The 14,218-nt window shown below is 43.2% G+C and overlaps 1 protein-coding gene across 8 annotated transcripts in view; it reads left to right on the plus strand.

Annotated features, from left to right (window-relative positions):
* The window catches only part of WDR13 (WD repeat domain 13), a 258,747-nt gene that overhangs the window by 142,813 nt on the left and 101,716 nt on the right, over positions 1-14,218 (plus strand). For all 8 annotated transcript variants that reach the window (XM_069647513.1, XM_069647515.1, XM_069647514.1 and 5 more), the window contains one exon: positions 8,934-9,114. In XM_069647513.1, the coding sequence (XP_069503614.1) occupies positions 8,934-9,114 (181 nt within the window). The remainder of the gene's footprint in view (positions 1-8,933; positions 9,115-14,218) is intronic.

Raw genomic sequence — 14,218 nt, forward strand, 5'->3', positions numbered from 1 at the left:
ACCCTACCCTTAGCTCTCAGAGTAGACCAATCCTACATGAGCTTCAGGCGCAATGCACTAAATTGGTTGCGAAATAAGTTATGACCATCTGTATTTTATGCACTTGTACTGAACTACACCAATGTATCCTCTTATCTTGTTTTTTGCCTAATATTTTCTGTCATCTTACTTGCCTTGTGTAACTATACTCTATGTATCAAGCTTTAAGTTATTTTACACTATGTTGCACCCAGTTACCTCTGGGTTTGGTGCGCCCTACAAATCAATAAACACACCTTTAAAGACTTGGATGTTAAGAATTTTACAGCAAGAAAAACAGTCCTCTATTGCGATTTTTAAAATACACTGGATTCAGCAGAGATTGCAGGAAGGCTAATTGCACATGGTACAGTCATAAAAAGACAAGCTTGCCTGCGAGGTTCGGGTTTTAGTCTCAAAACACAAGCTACACTACTACACACAACATGCCAGTGGAGGAAAGAAAATCTATTGTTTTGAAATGCAGTGGGTGAGGCTTTAGAGAAAGGATAGAAAGAACATAAAACTAACAAATCTTTAGGGCAAATCATAGACAGGCCCTATCAAGAAAGGGTTAATGCACCTAAAATGCACACTTTTCCCTTCCCAAACATATCCTAGAGCAACAACACAGGGGACATACCCACCGAGCGCAAGTACTTGATTTTCCAAAAAAGGTAGACGAAATAAAACATCCTCTGGGCTCCAGAAGTAGTACAGCTGCATCAGAGCTTGTGGTAAAGGCCAAACCCCTAAAGGTGGGCTGCCTCTGCTACAAAACAATGATGCCCCAATACACCTTCTCTCCCATGTCACACTGGAAGGTGGTTGATTAACAACATACACCCATGGATGGGAGGCCATAACATCGACAAGTAGGTTCTTTCGACAGTAACTAGATCAGGTTTTTACTAACACTATGCAATCTACCCCCAAAAAACAGAAGACTGCTGCAGGAACATCAACCTCTTCTAGAAGAAGAGATCCAGTTGTTAATCGAGAAGGGAGACATAGAAAATGTGCCGAGATCACAGTTAAACAAAGGTATTTATTCACTGAACTTCCTTGTTCAAAGAGAGACAAAACAAAAAAGACCTGTGGTATACTGAAGACAGGCAAATAAATATGTAAAGCCACAAAAATTCAGAATGACCACATTACACACAGTAATTCTTCTACTCAAAAAGGGAGATTCTGGACACTCTAGATATTTGGTTATTATTGAGCAATTTTGGTCTCAAGGAAACTGTTTGGTTCTATACAATCTATACAAAATACAGTTCTTATATAAAAATACAATTCATATTATATATAAAATACGCTTCAAATGAGAGAATTATTATATTATCCTAAACATTTCACAATCTTTATGACAAAACACCAGGCAAAACAGAAAATACTATCTCTAACAAATCATCAAATTAAAAAAAAATGCTTTTCCATGGACTTCCAAAATGTATAAGAAGCACAAACCATAGCAATTTGCGAGCCATATAAAAGTCCTTGCCAAAAACCTACTCAGTCGTTAATGTAAACTCCCTAATAAAATTGCTCAAAGAACTGCAATCTCAGAGGGCCCAGATTCACACACTCTACATACAAGTGGAGCAGTATCCATCCCACACTTTTACTGATTCTACATGTTCTTTGTGCTCAGGGAATTTTTTCTCTTGCAAACAATCTGTCCCAATTAGATAATAAATGTAATCTAAAACACATGAAATGCCTAGTTATCTCTTTGCAAGGACATTTCTTTACAATAAACCTGCACTTGTTTATAGACGGGGCACATTAATGCCAAGTCTGAAAGTGATTGCCTAGTTTCCAAATGTAGATAATCTCATTCTCTGTACCAGAGCTCTATCTTATTTGAAAATTACCTTTCTGAAAATTCCTATTCCCTTAAGGGATTCCATATAGACGTCCAGCATTGCTATGAAGGTCCTACATTCTAGAAAAAAATTCTGGAACGTCTTAAAATCGCCCTGGTTGATGATGACTTTCAAGGGACCACCAAATGGTGGAAGAATAGGCTTGAGCATAAAATGTTTTTGCAAAAAGCATCATCCTTAGATCCCTTAGAGAACGTAATGCTAACTCTACTCTAATCACTTGCGCAGGAGGTACCTGGAGGTAACCTTTATGGGTATCTTAATATAAAACCTTTGAGTTTAGCAGTAACTATCCAATTACACCTGATGTTAATTTCCATACCGTAAATCAACAGGGGGACGGTTTTCAACCAGTATAATTCTATAATGGGCAACCATAAATATTGCACCATTAGTCGATCAGAGTTTTTGAGTAAAGTAATGGAATGATTTTCTGTTTTAGACTCTAATGCAAATTAAGATGGAGATAACTAAACCAAAGTTTGTATCTCTTATCATGGACAATCAGTACATTTGATTTTTCCTGATTCAGAATGAGGGCATTCTCGTGTGCATATGTATGTGCTGCCTCCAGGCACCAGGATATGAAGGATGATACTTTCGTATTTCAATGTTCGCAGGTCATCAAAAGTATCTTTGTTTCAAACTAAATAAGGCACATTATCAATTCAAAGTATTCCCCTTTGGAATTGTGTGGGCACCTCAGCTCTTCGCATAAGTGCTAGTGGTGGTGGTGGTGGCACACCTTTGCAGAGAAGGCATTCTGGTTTTCCCTTATCTGGATGACAGATTAATGACAGCGAAAAACCTGCAACAATGTTGCCTGTACACACAGGCCACAACCAATCTACTGCACAGCCTAGGGCACACAATCAACAAGAAAACATATGGCCTAGTACCAATCCTAAATAATCCATTCCTAGGTGCAATAAAAAATACACAGTTGGCACTAGTTTACCCTTCCAACGAAAGAGTACAAAACGTTTTGGGCCAGATTTCCTGTTGGGCCATTAGACGATAACATTCAGAAAGGGAATGCACCTACTTGGCTTGATGGCATCTTGCATTTTCATTGTTCTTCAGGCAAGGCTCAACAGTACAGTAATGGCTAGCACAACAATTGTCACAAGTAGAGGGTGAATGGGATGATCTGGTGGAGGTCTTGGACAAACTGGTCATTGCACTAAAATGGGGGACAAAAAAGAACTTGGTAAAAGGGAAAACCCATTGTCAACCTGCCAATTAATGTAACCATTACAATGGACACATCTCTATCAAGAAGAGGGCCCATTGCTTACATCTCACAGCTCAAGGGAAAGGGTTGGTTCCACAAAAGGAAGATCACATAAAGCTGCTAAATCTTCTAGCAGTCAATATGGCACTGGAGGCTTTCCAATTACAGTTGATGGGTGGAAAACATCCTCATTGCAACAGACAGCTCAATAGTTATGTTTTACATCAACAAACAACGTGGCACACATTCCCCAAAGTTGTCCAAACTCTCAAGACATCTGAAGGTGGTGTCTTCAAAGAAAATTACACCTTCAACTCGATATGTTCCAGAATGCAGACACAAGAACATGAATGGGAATTGAAAACAAGCGTTCTGAAACAACTATTTGCAAAATGGGGTCAACCAACAAAACTGCAAATGCAGAAAACTCAAAATGACAAAACTATGCCTCGAAGTACCCACAAAAAGGATCCCCTGGGGAATGCCTATGGATCAGTTGGTGGGGAATATTTGTTTATTCTTTACCGCCCCCACCTATCCCGACTCCACTTTTGGATAGAATTGTACACAAGAGGCACCAAGAGCATATTACAATGATATTAATTGCACCAAAGTGGGCACGTCAAACATGGTACTCCCATCGGCTAAACAATTCCCTGTGCCCACATATAAAGATGACACCCTCTCACAACCTTTTGACACAATGTCAGAAACCGGTTTCACACCCACTCACAATCAACTTGGCAGCTTGGCTCCTGATGTCATAGATTTCTGCCATCTTAAATACACATTGAATAAAACACCATTTCAAGATGTCCACCTGGCTATCTATGGCATCGCACACCAGATGTGCCACGATGACCCCCTCGTTGGACACTGCACAAGGTCATATCCGTGGATGTGCGTTCCGTCGGCCTCAGCGTGCTTAAAATGATAAACTGCAGCGCTCTGCGCACGTGGCCTGCGGGCCCCGAAGATGGTCGCTGCACGTCACCAGTTGCCCTGCAACCAACTATGAATGAGGACCTCTCTGTTGTTGGACTCTATCAGGATTTTATCTTAACTTAACTGATCAAGCGCAACCTACACCCGAAGGCGCTGATTTACACAAGAAGAAAAGGGGTTTAAAAAGATAAGTCTTCTGGGATCTCCTGAACGATATGGTCGTCCATCCTCCGAAGGGTAAGAGGGAGTGAGTTCCACAATACAGACGCTGCAACTGAAAAGGACTGACCATCCACCCAGGTCAACCTAAAGAGAGGGACCTCGACCGGATAGGCCTCAGCAGAATGCAGCCACTGGTGAGGCACATAGAACTTAATCTTAGCCTGAGATAATCTACCCTTCTCCAATGGAGGGCAAGAAATACCAAAGTGCCTTAAAATTGACACGTTTCACCAACGGCAGCCAATGGAGGCTACGTAAGGCCAAAGAGATATGAGCACCATGAGGAGTGGATGTAGCTACACGAGCATGGAGTTATGTAGAATTTGCAAGTGTGAAATGCGATAGGCTAGCTGCGAAAGGAACCGCAAATTGCAATAATCTAAAGAAGATATTACCAGGGAGGGAAACCACAAGTGCCTGGAGATGGAAAGGCAAAAACGGCAGAACCCTAAGCAACATCTTCAATTTGAGAAGCCCCGCCTGGCAGATAGCTCTGACCTGAGCGGCCACCGATAAGGAGGAGGTGATTTTCACCCCCAGATCTTACTTCATCAGCACTGGGTAGGGCAACAACCCAGCGAGCAGCAGCCTCCGAAGATCCCACCACTAGTACCTCAGTCTTTTCCTTTTTCAGTTTCCACCAGTTGGTACACATCTACTCTCCCACGGCCTCCAAGCACTTCCTTAGCATGATAGCAGTCTCTGGTAGTGCCAGGCAAACCAGGATCTGCGTGTCATAGGCATAGCAGGTGAAGCTGTGGGAGATGAGTTTCATGAGCTGCTGGACATATACATTAAACAGAACAAGGGAAATGGCGGATCCTTGAGGGACACCGCAAGTAAGTCTAGTAGGGACCGAACGAAAAGGTGTGAGAGAGAGAGAGAGAGAGAGAGAGAGAGAGAGAGAGAGAGAGAGAGAGAGAGAGAGAGAGATTGAGACCGATCAGAAAGAAAGGAAGTGAACCATGACAACACCATCCCAGAAAGGCTGGCCCCATCGAGGCGGCGCAGCAGAATGGCATGATCGATGGTATCAAAGGCGGCAGACAGGTCAAGCGGTATCAATGTTCCTGTGCCGCCTTGATCATGCAGTTGAGCAAGGTTAGCCACCGCACTGTCACTCCGCGTTGCGCTCGAAATACAGTTCCTCGTGAGCATCGGGTCACCATTCCGTGAGCCTTGCCTGCACAGCTTCCGCTTCCCCACTTAGCGACTTGATCACCCAGCAACACTGGCTCCAAGTCTCCCACGGACTCCGCAGAACTACAGCCAAGCATGTGCAAGCCCAGAGGAGGGTCAGTGCGCTCACAGCCTCGTTCCCTGCGTGGACCGCAATCCAAGCCAATGGGGAGACACTTGAGCCGAGATGAAACCAGGGCTGCTGCAGGACAACCAACCCCTGATCTTCATCAACAGTATTGAGCAGTACCCAGGCACGGTGAGACGTTTCACAACAGTTTTATTAGGCTTTAATAATACAGCAGCCCCAACTCTGTCGCCCATCTCTCCACCTCCTTCAACCCTCCTCATTCAAATCTAAACATTTTGATTCCACCAATCTACACTCCAACTAGGAATCCTTCCATCTCAATATATTCTCTTGCTGCCACGCTCAGATATATACAGTAATACATTATGTACATAAGATGTAACACAGTCCGAACTGGTTTCAGGCTGACTTCTACCTCCAGTCATGGGTCACCCATATCCAGTAGCCAAAGATGTACATCTCCTTTTCCATATTTAAGGGGGGACAAGGGCTAGACATGTGACCCCCCCTGCCCTCCTCCAACCCAGGCCTTTGAGGCAAACAAAGCCAACATTCATTTTGAGGTATGGAGAAGACTGGGTGGCACCATTTTACACAGTCAAATTAGCCACCACCGGCCTAGCCACATGACTAACACTAAAAGGTTGCTCTCGCTGGGAGACTAAAAGGTACCTTTGGGGTATCCCCTGCTTCGGAGTAATAAGGACTCTTAAAGCACAGCACATAACGCACAGAGCAGCACTCTGTCAGGCTTTTGCCTTAAGCCTGGCTTGGAGGAAAACGAGTCCCAAACCTGGGTTTCTCTGGTAAAGTCAGCAAAAAGTACATGGGGCTACCAAATAATGTACACGGTGAGCTTCTACCGAATAGTGATCATAAATAGACTCGCACATTTTGGCTTTGCTAAAGGAAACTGCTTTGGTTGTGCAGGCCTTCTTCTGTGTTCCAAGCAGAGATGGGATGGGCCCTGCATAGCTATGGTGGCCATTGTCTGGCGATGGTGTGGCCATTGCCGACCTTGGTTGACTATGGTCAAAAATCGCGTGGCAATTGTTGACCCATGGTCTGATGATGATCAACAGCCATGTTTGGTGATGGTGACAAAGGGTGGCAATGACTGATGATAGTGACCATGTTTGGCAATAGTAGACTATGGTTGCCATTGGTCTTCTGCGGTTGGTGATGCACAGGCCAAAGTGCATGCCCACTGGCCTAACACTATAAAAGCCTACACATCTAAAATATTGCAAATACCTGAACCTAAAGTGGCTGCTAACTCGAGACACAAGGCAGTGCTGCCAAACAACATCCAGATTGATATCTGCCTCCGATGTGCCAACCTTTTCCTCTTCATAGTCTGACTAATCATGGGATTCGGTCACTTCTCCCCTGGGGGGACCTTTCCTTATGAGTCTAGGGAGGTGAGCTCACTACGCCATAATCCCCCCAAGAGGTGGCGGCAAGCGGGATCTCACAGGGAAAGACTCCTCCCCCCCATCCCCCTTTAGGGATAAGGACTACTGTTCAATAAGGAACTCCCTTTTCATCCCTTTCAAGAATCCAACAAAGAAATATCTACAAAACCAGAATCCTCCTACATCTGTTGTTGTAGTGCCTCTACTGAAGATACATATCTATCTGAGACGAATAAACAGAGGAAAGAATAAAGAACTGCCTGACTCTGGGACGAAGAAACCCAATGGAGTTAGGCCAAGCGTAACAACAACACAAATAAAGGACTTTTGCTGGAAACTGGGGAAGCCTCCGTATGCCATCATAAAAGTGGGAGGAGTGAAGCAACCATGGAGAGAAACCTAGGAGTTCCAACCGGGTTACAGGGAGGCAGAGACACTGACCTCCAAACAACCAAGAAGCACAGATGAACGGGTTCCTAAGAAGCACCAGTGTGTGGCGTAAGCCTACCAAGGGACTATGAGGTGGACAAGCAGCCCGATAGGGACTCGCTCGTGAGAGGTGGTGGCCGGAGGACGGTGAGAGAGGAAAAATCTTTGTGCCGATACCATCAGTGGAGGGGTATCCTGAACGGTACCCAAGAAGGAACTGATGCAGGGAAGTAAAGATATCCTGAAGCTGATACCATAATCCACGAAGTACGCCGAGTCGTACTTGTAGGTGAAATGAACAGAAGCACGAGAGCCATTCAGCATCATGAAGTGAATTCCCGAAGAGAGACGCCAACCCAGTGACGCAAACCTGAATCCAGGAAGGTTACAGGAAAAGCTGGGAAGAGGGACAGCTATAGCAAATGGCTTAACCCTAATTGGCAACATAAGAAGAGTGAAAATAACTATGATACTATTACTACTTGTCCCAGTAGTACCAAGAATCATAAGAAGAGTGAGAATAATTACGGTACTGTTTCTACTCGTCCGAGTAGAACAACAAATCATAAGGGTGAGAACAACTACAGGATTTCTCCTACTCGTCCCAGTAGAGCGATAATAACTACGGGACTCTTCTAACTCATCCCCATAGTCTTGAAAACCTTAAGAAGAGTGACTCTGACATCTGGGTACAAAACACAGATCTGAGGGAGGAAACAAGGAAACAAAGAGGCATAAGCAGTGATCTCCTGAAAGTGGAATCCATAATACGAGAGAGACTGTTAATTGATAAGCACACGATACAAGAGAAGATGGGGTTCAATACCCCTCAGGAGAGGAAGTCAAGAAAACCAGGAGTGATCAAGAGCAGGATGCAGAGAAGTCATGTAAGAGACCTGAACAAACCTGAGGAAATAGCCAAGTGCTATTTGAAGATTCAGTATTGAAAAGGAGCATTTTCACTGGAAAGCTATCTTTCCATCCCAGGAGAAGGGAGGCATTCTCCTGGTCCTTAGTTGTTAAGGATTAGTGGTAGGGTCAGTATAGGTTCGTTTTGGGACGGAGGACAGACACTTGTTTGGGACTTTAACACTGACGACGAGCACCTTAGTCTTAGTTGTTAGGTAGGGCAACCCTGATGGAAAGTTTTCTTCTTTATTTTGAATAAACACTGTTATAAATAGTGAACCCTGGTCCATCTCATCCTTTTGACCTGCCACAGTAGCTATGTCATTAATTTTGGCTCACAAGTAGGGTCTACTTAATTAACCAAAGCAAACATTTAACAGCAAATAAAGGCTCTCCTGGACCTCAGATGTGTTGATTTCTGTTCTCTCTTGTAGCACTAGGTGTTCTGCCTTGGCTCCTTAGCTTTCATGCTGCTCTTGCTCTCAAGGCCTTTCATCTCCTCTTTAATCTATTGTCTCTCAACCTCCCTCGTATTTCACATCTCTTCCCCCATCGTGTATGCACATCTTTGTCATGCATCTCTCTGTTGTCATCCAAAGGTAGGCAATGGGAAACACACTATCCACGTCGTGAACATCTCAACAGGGAAAAAAGTGAAGGGGGGATCCAGCAAGCTGACTGGCCGGGTACTCTCCCTGTCTTTCGACTCTCCTGGACGCATCTTGTGGGCCGGAGATGACCGTGGCAGCATCTTCTCTTTCCTCTTCGACATGGCTACAGGTGAGGTGGGACAAATGTCTGAAGGCCCATGAGGGGGCTGAGTTTGTAGACCTCTTTGGGGACAGCCTTTATAGTGCTTTTATCGTACAACTGTACTATGGATGAAAATCTTGTTTAATTTGAAAAATGTTCATATTGTTAAAATGCTATAGTACAAACCTTTTTCTATTGAGTAGACCGTATGCGCATCCAATGCATATGTTTTCTTTCTCATGGGTCTTGAACAATTAAAGCTGCCTTAAAGTCCTTGAAATTTCACAGTGAAAGAGACTGATAAATATATATTTTTTTATTTTTATTTTTTTACATTTATAAAGTGCACAAGGCGTCCCTGCGGCATCGTGGCACTGTTACAATAGAGCTTACTAACCGGAGAGAAAACATGACAAGCTGTGGGTTTTATTCGGTACAGTGAGAAAGATACAGGACAGTACAAAATTACAATGATATTTACATGATGTGCAACTTTAGTCCTAAAGGTTCCAAGGTTACATGGGAACCAACTGAAGCTTGCGGTGAGCTTATTTTAGTGGGGGGGACCTAGTTGAGGGGCTTGGTTTTTAGTGATTTGCGGCATGGGACATCTCATTCCTAAGTGTTGTGGGCAGGGCACTCCTGTTTTGTGGCGCTAGAAATTGGAAGCTAGAGCTTTGGCTCTTTTGAAGGTAGGGACATTGAGCTGGTTGGAGTGCTGGGATCGCTTAAGTCGATAAGAGGTGGCTCTGACTATGGAGGGGCTGTGAGTGATAGGCACTTGTATATAATTGCTAGGGTTTTAAAAAGTATGCGCTCTTTGACTGGGAGCCAGCGGGCATCCCGTCTTGCCTGGGAGATGTGTTCATTTACTACACTGCAGTTTACAAGAGGCTGAAAATAAATTATGCTTCATGGTGGCAATTTGCTCATTTCTAAGCGCTGACAGTTTTGAAAGCTTTGTCAAATGAAGCACAGGGAAACACATCCAGGTGTGCACTATCACACAATTTGACCTAGCTGAAAAGCTGATACTAGAACGCCGGTTTCCAGGATCTGCAGTTGGCAACTTGAGCCCTAAAACAGTCATAAGGTCACTGTTACCGGTGTAATATTATGTTGGCAAAACACATTAATTATCCTGCAGTTTTTTTTAAATAAGGTACATAGTGCAGTCCAGTTATTTAGATAGAATGTCAGCATTTAGCTTGTTTGTAAGTGATCACAATTTTGAAAGAGATGGGATTTGATGCAGAGATGATGGATTAGAAACCTTTCTTACAGTTTAGTCCCCACCATCTCCTTAAAAATATAATGAAGCCACTGTAATAATGACCCCCTTCATAAAACAAAATGATTTGCCGCTTATAATTTATAATACAACCTGCTGATTCGAATCTCCATTATTACATTTTTGTTATTTCATTAATAAGTTTACTTGTGCTTATAAACCGACCAAAAGAAATCCATGTACAAAATGATAGACGCTTGGTATGTATGGTTGCTGTTCTATGAAAAAGTACAACTTTTTATCTTTGTTTCCTGTTATCTAATCATTCAATGCATATTTTCGGAGCTTTTGTTAAATACTGATGCAACCTATGTCAACCTGAAAATAAAAGCTGTGTAGGTTTATTGTTCTATACAAGCAAGCGTTTCATAGTCTCTTGAGTGTGCTCTCAAATTGCTGAATGATTTTTATTAAAAATCTTTGAGTAATCATGTTCAATACAATACCATATGAACTATATTATTAAAGGTAAGTACTTATTTTAGTGAGCTGTATAATATACCTTCCATGAGATACAACTGTATCCCTTGCTAACAACACTAGCAGATGGAATTTAAAACTATCAAGCACAATATTTCATAGTTAAAGATATACTTTATTTAATTTGAAAACTAAAGGAATAGCCCAACACGTGTTTCTCACAGCTTCCGTCATCGCACAAGGTAAGTGCTTCTTCAGGGTCTTTTTATTCCCACAATTTTAAGTTTTTTATTATAGCAATAACAACCGACCATGTGGGCCGGATCGGGTGGTAATGGCCCAGGGCCCAAGTTAAAAGCCTGGTCATAGTGAGGGCCTTATCGATGGGCTCTGGTGCCGTTACCTCCCGATCTGGCCCACCAGTGAGGGTGTTATTGCTATTAGCAGCCTGTGTTTTTCGTCCGGGGTGCTGATAGAAATCTATTTTGTGTTAATGAATCGGTTGTGTACTCGTGGCGTCCCATACTTTCAAACAAATACTTAACCTTAGATGGCTGCCATAGAGATGGAAGGTGGTGCTGCATGCGGGACCCCTCTTCCAGGGCGGCCTGGGAGGCGGGAGTGGCGGCACCACCACCACCTCCACCACCAGAGGAACCAGGTTGGTGGGGTTTAGGGGATGGGAGGGGAAGTAGCAGAGTCCGGAGAGAACGGGAGTGGATTGGGAGATGGCAGAGCGGGCACTCGCAGCTCCGAAATTGCTCTGAACATGGGCATGGACTGTGGGATTCAGACCGCGATCCAAGCAAACTGATTGGCTGCAGCACCCACACTGGGTGCTAATGTTTCATTTTGATCTTGAAGAGATATCATTTAGTTACATATTTATTTCAAATGAATAGTTGCTGTGAGGCAATAATTCTGATTTTGCTAATTCCAAGATCATATATTGCGTTGTGGGGTGTACGTAATTGCCAAAAGACCTTTTTTAGCAATATATTTTTCTTTATATTTGCTTCTTAGGGCCTGTAGGCATATACGATAAGGCAGAGGTTAATGCACCATGTGATTTCTGCATTCCTTATCGTGTGCGATTAGAGAATGATGATAGTGGAACAACAAGAAGCGACCAAAACACTCAATAATTAATTTTCCCTCTACATTTGTGTTAAAATTGATCGTACCGTATTTTGAGGAATTGCAAATTATTGATTATAATTTTACATCTTTGAGTGATTCATAATGTTATAACTTAATGATGAGAAGCAGAAGGAGAGTATTATTACTGTTAGTCAGAATGGAGACTATAGTAGGGTTGCACAAGTAGAAGCATCTATCAAATATGTGGGCCATGAGTTCACTAAATGTAATCTGTGGTACTGTCTTCCATCTACACCAGAACCCAACCTTGGCCCTATCTATAGCCAGCGACTGCGGGTGGTGTCCTGGAACACTAGAGGCCGTGCCCACATCATGAGTGGTGGGCCTTCACATGGATTTTGTATGTCCCAGGACATATTCATGTTGCAGCAGAGCTGGACAGCTGAAGATCACTATTTTGAGAGACAAAATTGTATCTATGAAGCCGCTGCTGAAGGGGAGCAGTTTCGACAAAGTGATGGGTTCTTGATTAGTGCCTGGAATAACTATTCGATTAATATCATGACTGTTTTAATTACAATCATTACATTCAAGAAATTAATGGGCAACTCTTAGTAGGTTACCTACATGATCCGCTAGAAGTGGGCATTACAAGAAAACTAAAAACGACTCTTGATGAAATAATGGCACTAGAAGAATTTGGGATAAAAGTGGCTATATTTTCATGCTAAGTGCCCGCAGAAATTGGTACCTGAAGATGATTATATGGCTATGAATACCCTTTTCTATATTCCAGACCCACTGCTGCTCTTGCTGCACAACAATAAGAAAGGGCCCGACTGGTTTTATTCTTGGAATATAGACTTCCACTACTTATAGATAGATTTGAGGTTCTACAGCATGTAAAACATAATTTTCCTCTATTGCTTAAGTTACCAGTTGGTAAAGAAAAACGATATATAAAAGTTTGAACTGGGGAATCCCTGTACCAGCTCTGGTTTGAATCATATAAAATGAGCCAGTACTAACATAAGTATAGTGCCACATAAGGTGATGGAAAAGGACGTTTAATCATATCTGCCCTTCAAGGGAGTAACTCCAGGCCAACATAAATTGATGATAGAAGTTTGCAACTGTTTGTTCATGAGTTAATGCATGAGAGTCCATATAAAAACAGAAGCACTTGGCAATCATTAATATTATAAGCAGACATAAATATCTGTGCCACTCATATTGTAAATGCTAGGAGGGAACTGAGGAAAAGACTGTATTATATGGAATAAGTCAGAGCTGCACAAAGATGTGATCGCTGAATGCAACAAGAAGTGGCTAAAACATAACATACATTAAAAAAGCAGAAACAGAGGCAAAATATGTTAGCAATAATTTCCACACAGGACAACTGCAAATATTGGTCCTATGTAAATGGTAGTAAGCCACTGGCCATGGCGGCAAACTGCATTGCTGCAAACAAATGGGAACATCTGACACAAATGTACAGCCCGAGAGGCATAACGGGAAACAAGATATTACCCAGACAATCAAACCAATTAATATAATTGCCCCCCTGCTGCTGTGACTGGTAGCCTGATCCCTTCTGAGTTATACAGGGGCCAGGCTCCCTCAACAAGTCTACCTCAGTTCCCCCGTCTAGCACTTGTCTTCGGACACCCTCCCCTGACTGGACTATGGAGTCTGCCCCCCCCCCCCTCTTCGCACTTGTTACCTTTATCCCTTCCCCTGCGCACCTGCTTTCCAGGCCCCCCCCCCTGCGCTTAGCCCCAGCACTACCCAGCCCCTGGGCCTCCCTCAACCTTCTACCCCTCTCACTCTCCCCATAGATTCCCCTTCACCCCCACCTCTCACACCCAGTCACATACCCTCTCCTCCCCTGCACTTTTTGCTGCACTTGCACGATCTGAATGTCACAAGACCATTTACTGTTGTTTATCCCTCTGTTCCCTGTTCCCCTTTGGCTTGTGGCGCCTGGAAACACTTTCTGGTGAATTGGCGCCTTACAAATGTTCAGTAAATAAATGCATATACAGTACTGCCCTTAGTAACCTTCCATCAGTCATTAGAGACCTGAAAATGCCCATACTCCAGATCCCGATGGACTGTGTAATGGTTTACCAAAATAAATCCCAGAAACTTGGGGACGAATACTTCTCCAGATATTTGCGGCAACCAGTAATAAAGGGGCAATTCCACCAAGCAGGAATTAAAGCATAATGCTGCTGGTCCATGAACAGGGTAGTCGTACTAAAACTGAGATCTACAACTATTTGCTGTGCTAGCTGTACTGGCAAAGGTTTTGCC

Source organism: Ambystoma mexicanum, chromosome 2q (assembly GCF_040938575.1).
Source record: "Ambystoma mexicanum isolate Mex_15411 chromosome 2q, UKY_AmexF1_1, whole genome shotgun sequence".
Lineage (NCBI taxonomy): Eukaryota > Metazoa > Chordata > Amphibia > Caudata > Ambystomatidae > Ambystoma > Ambystoma mexicanum.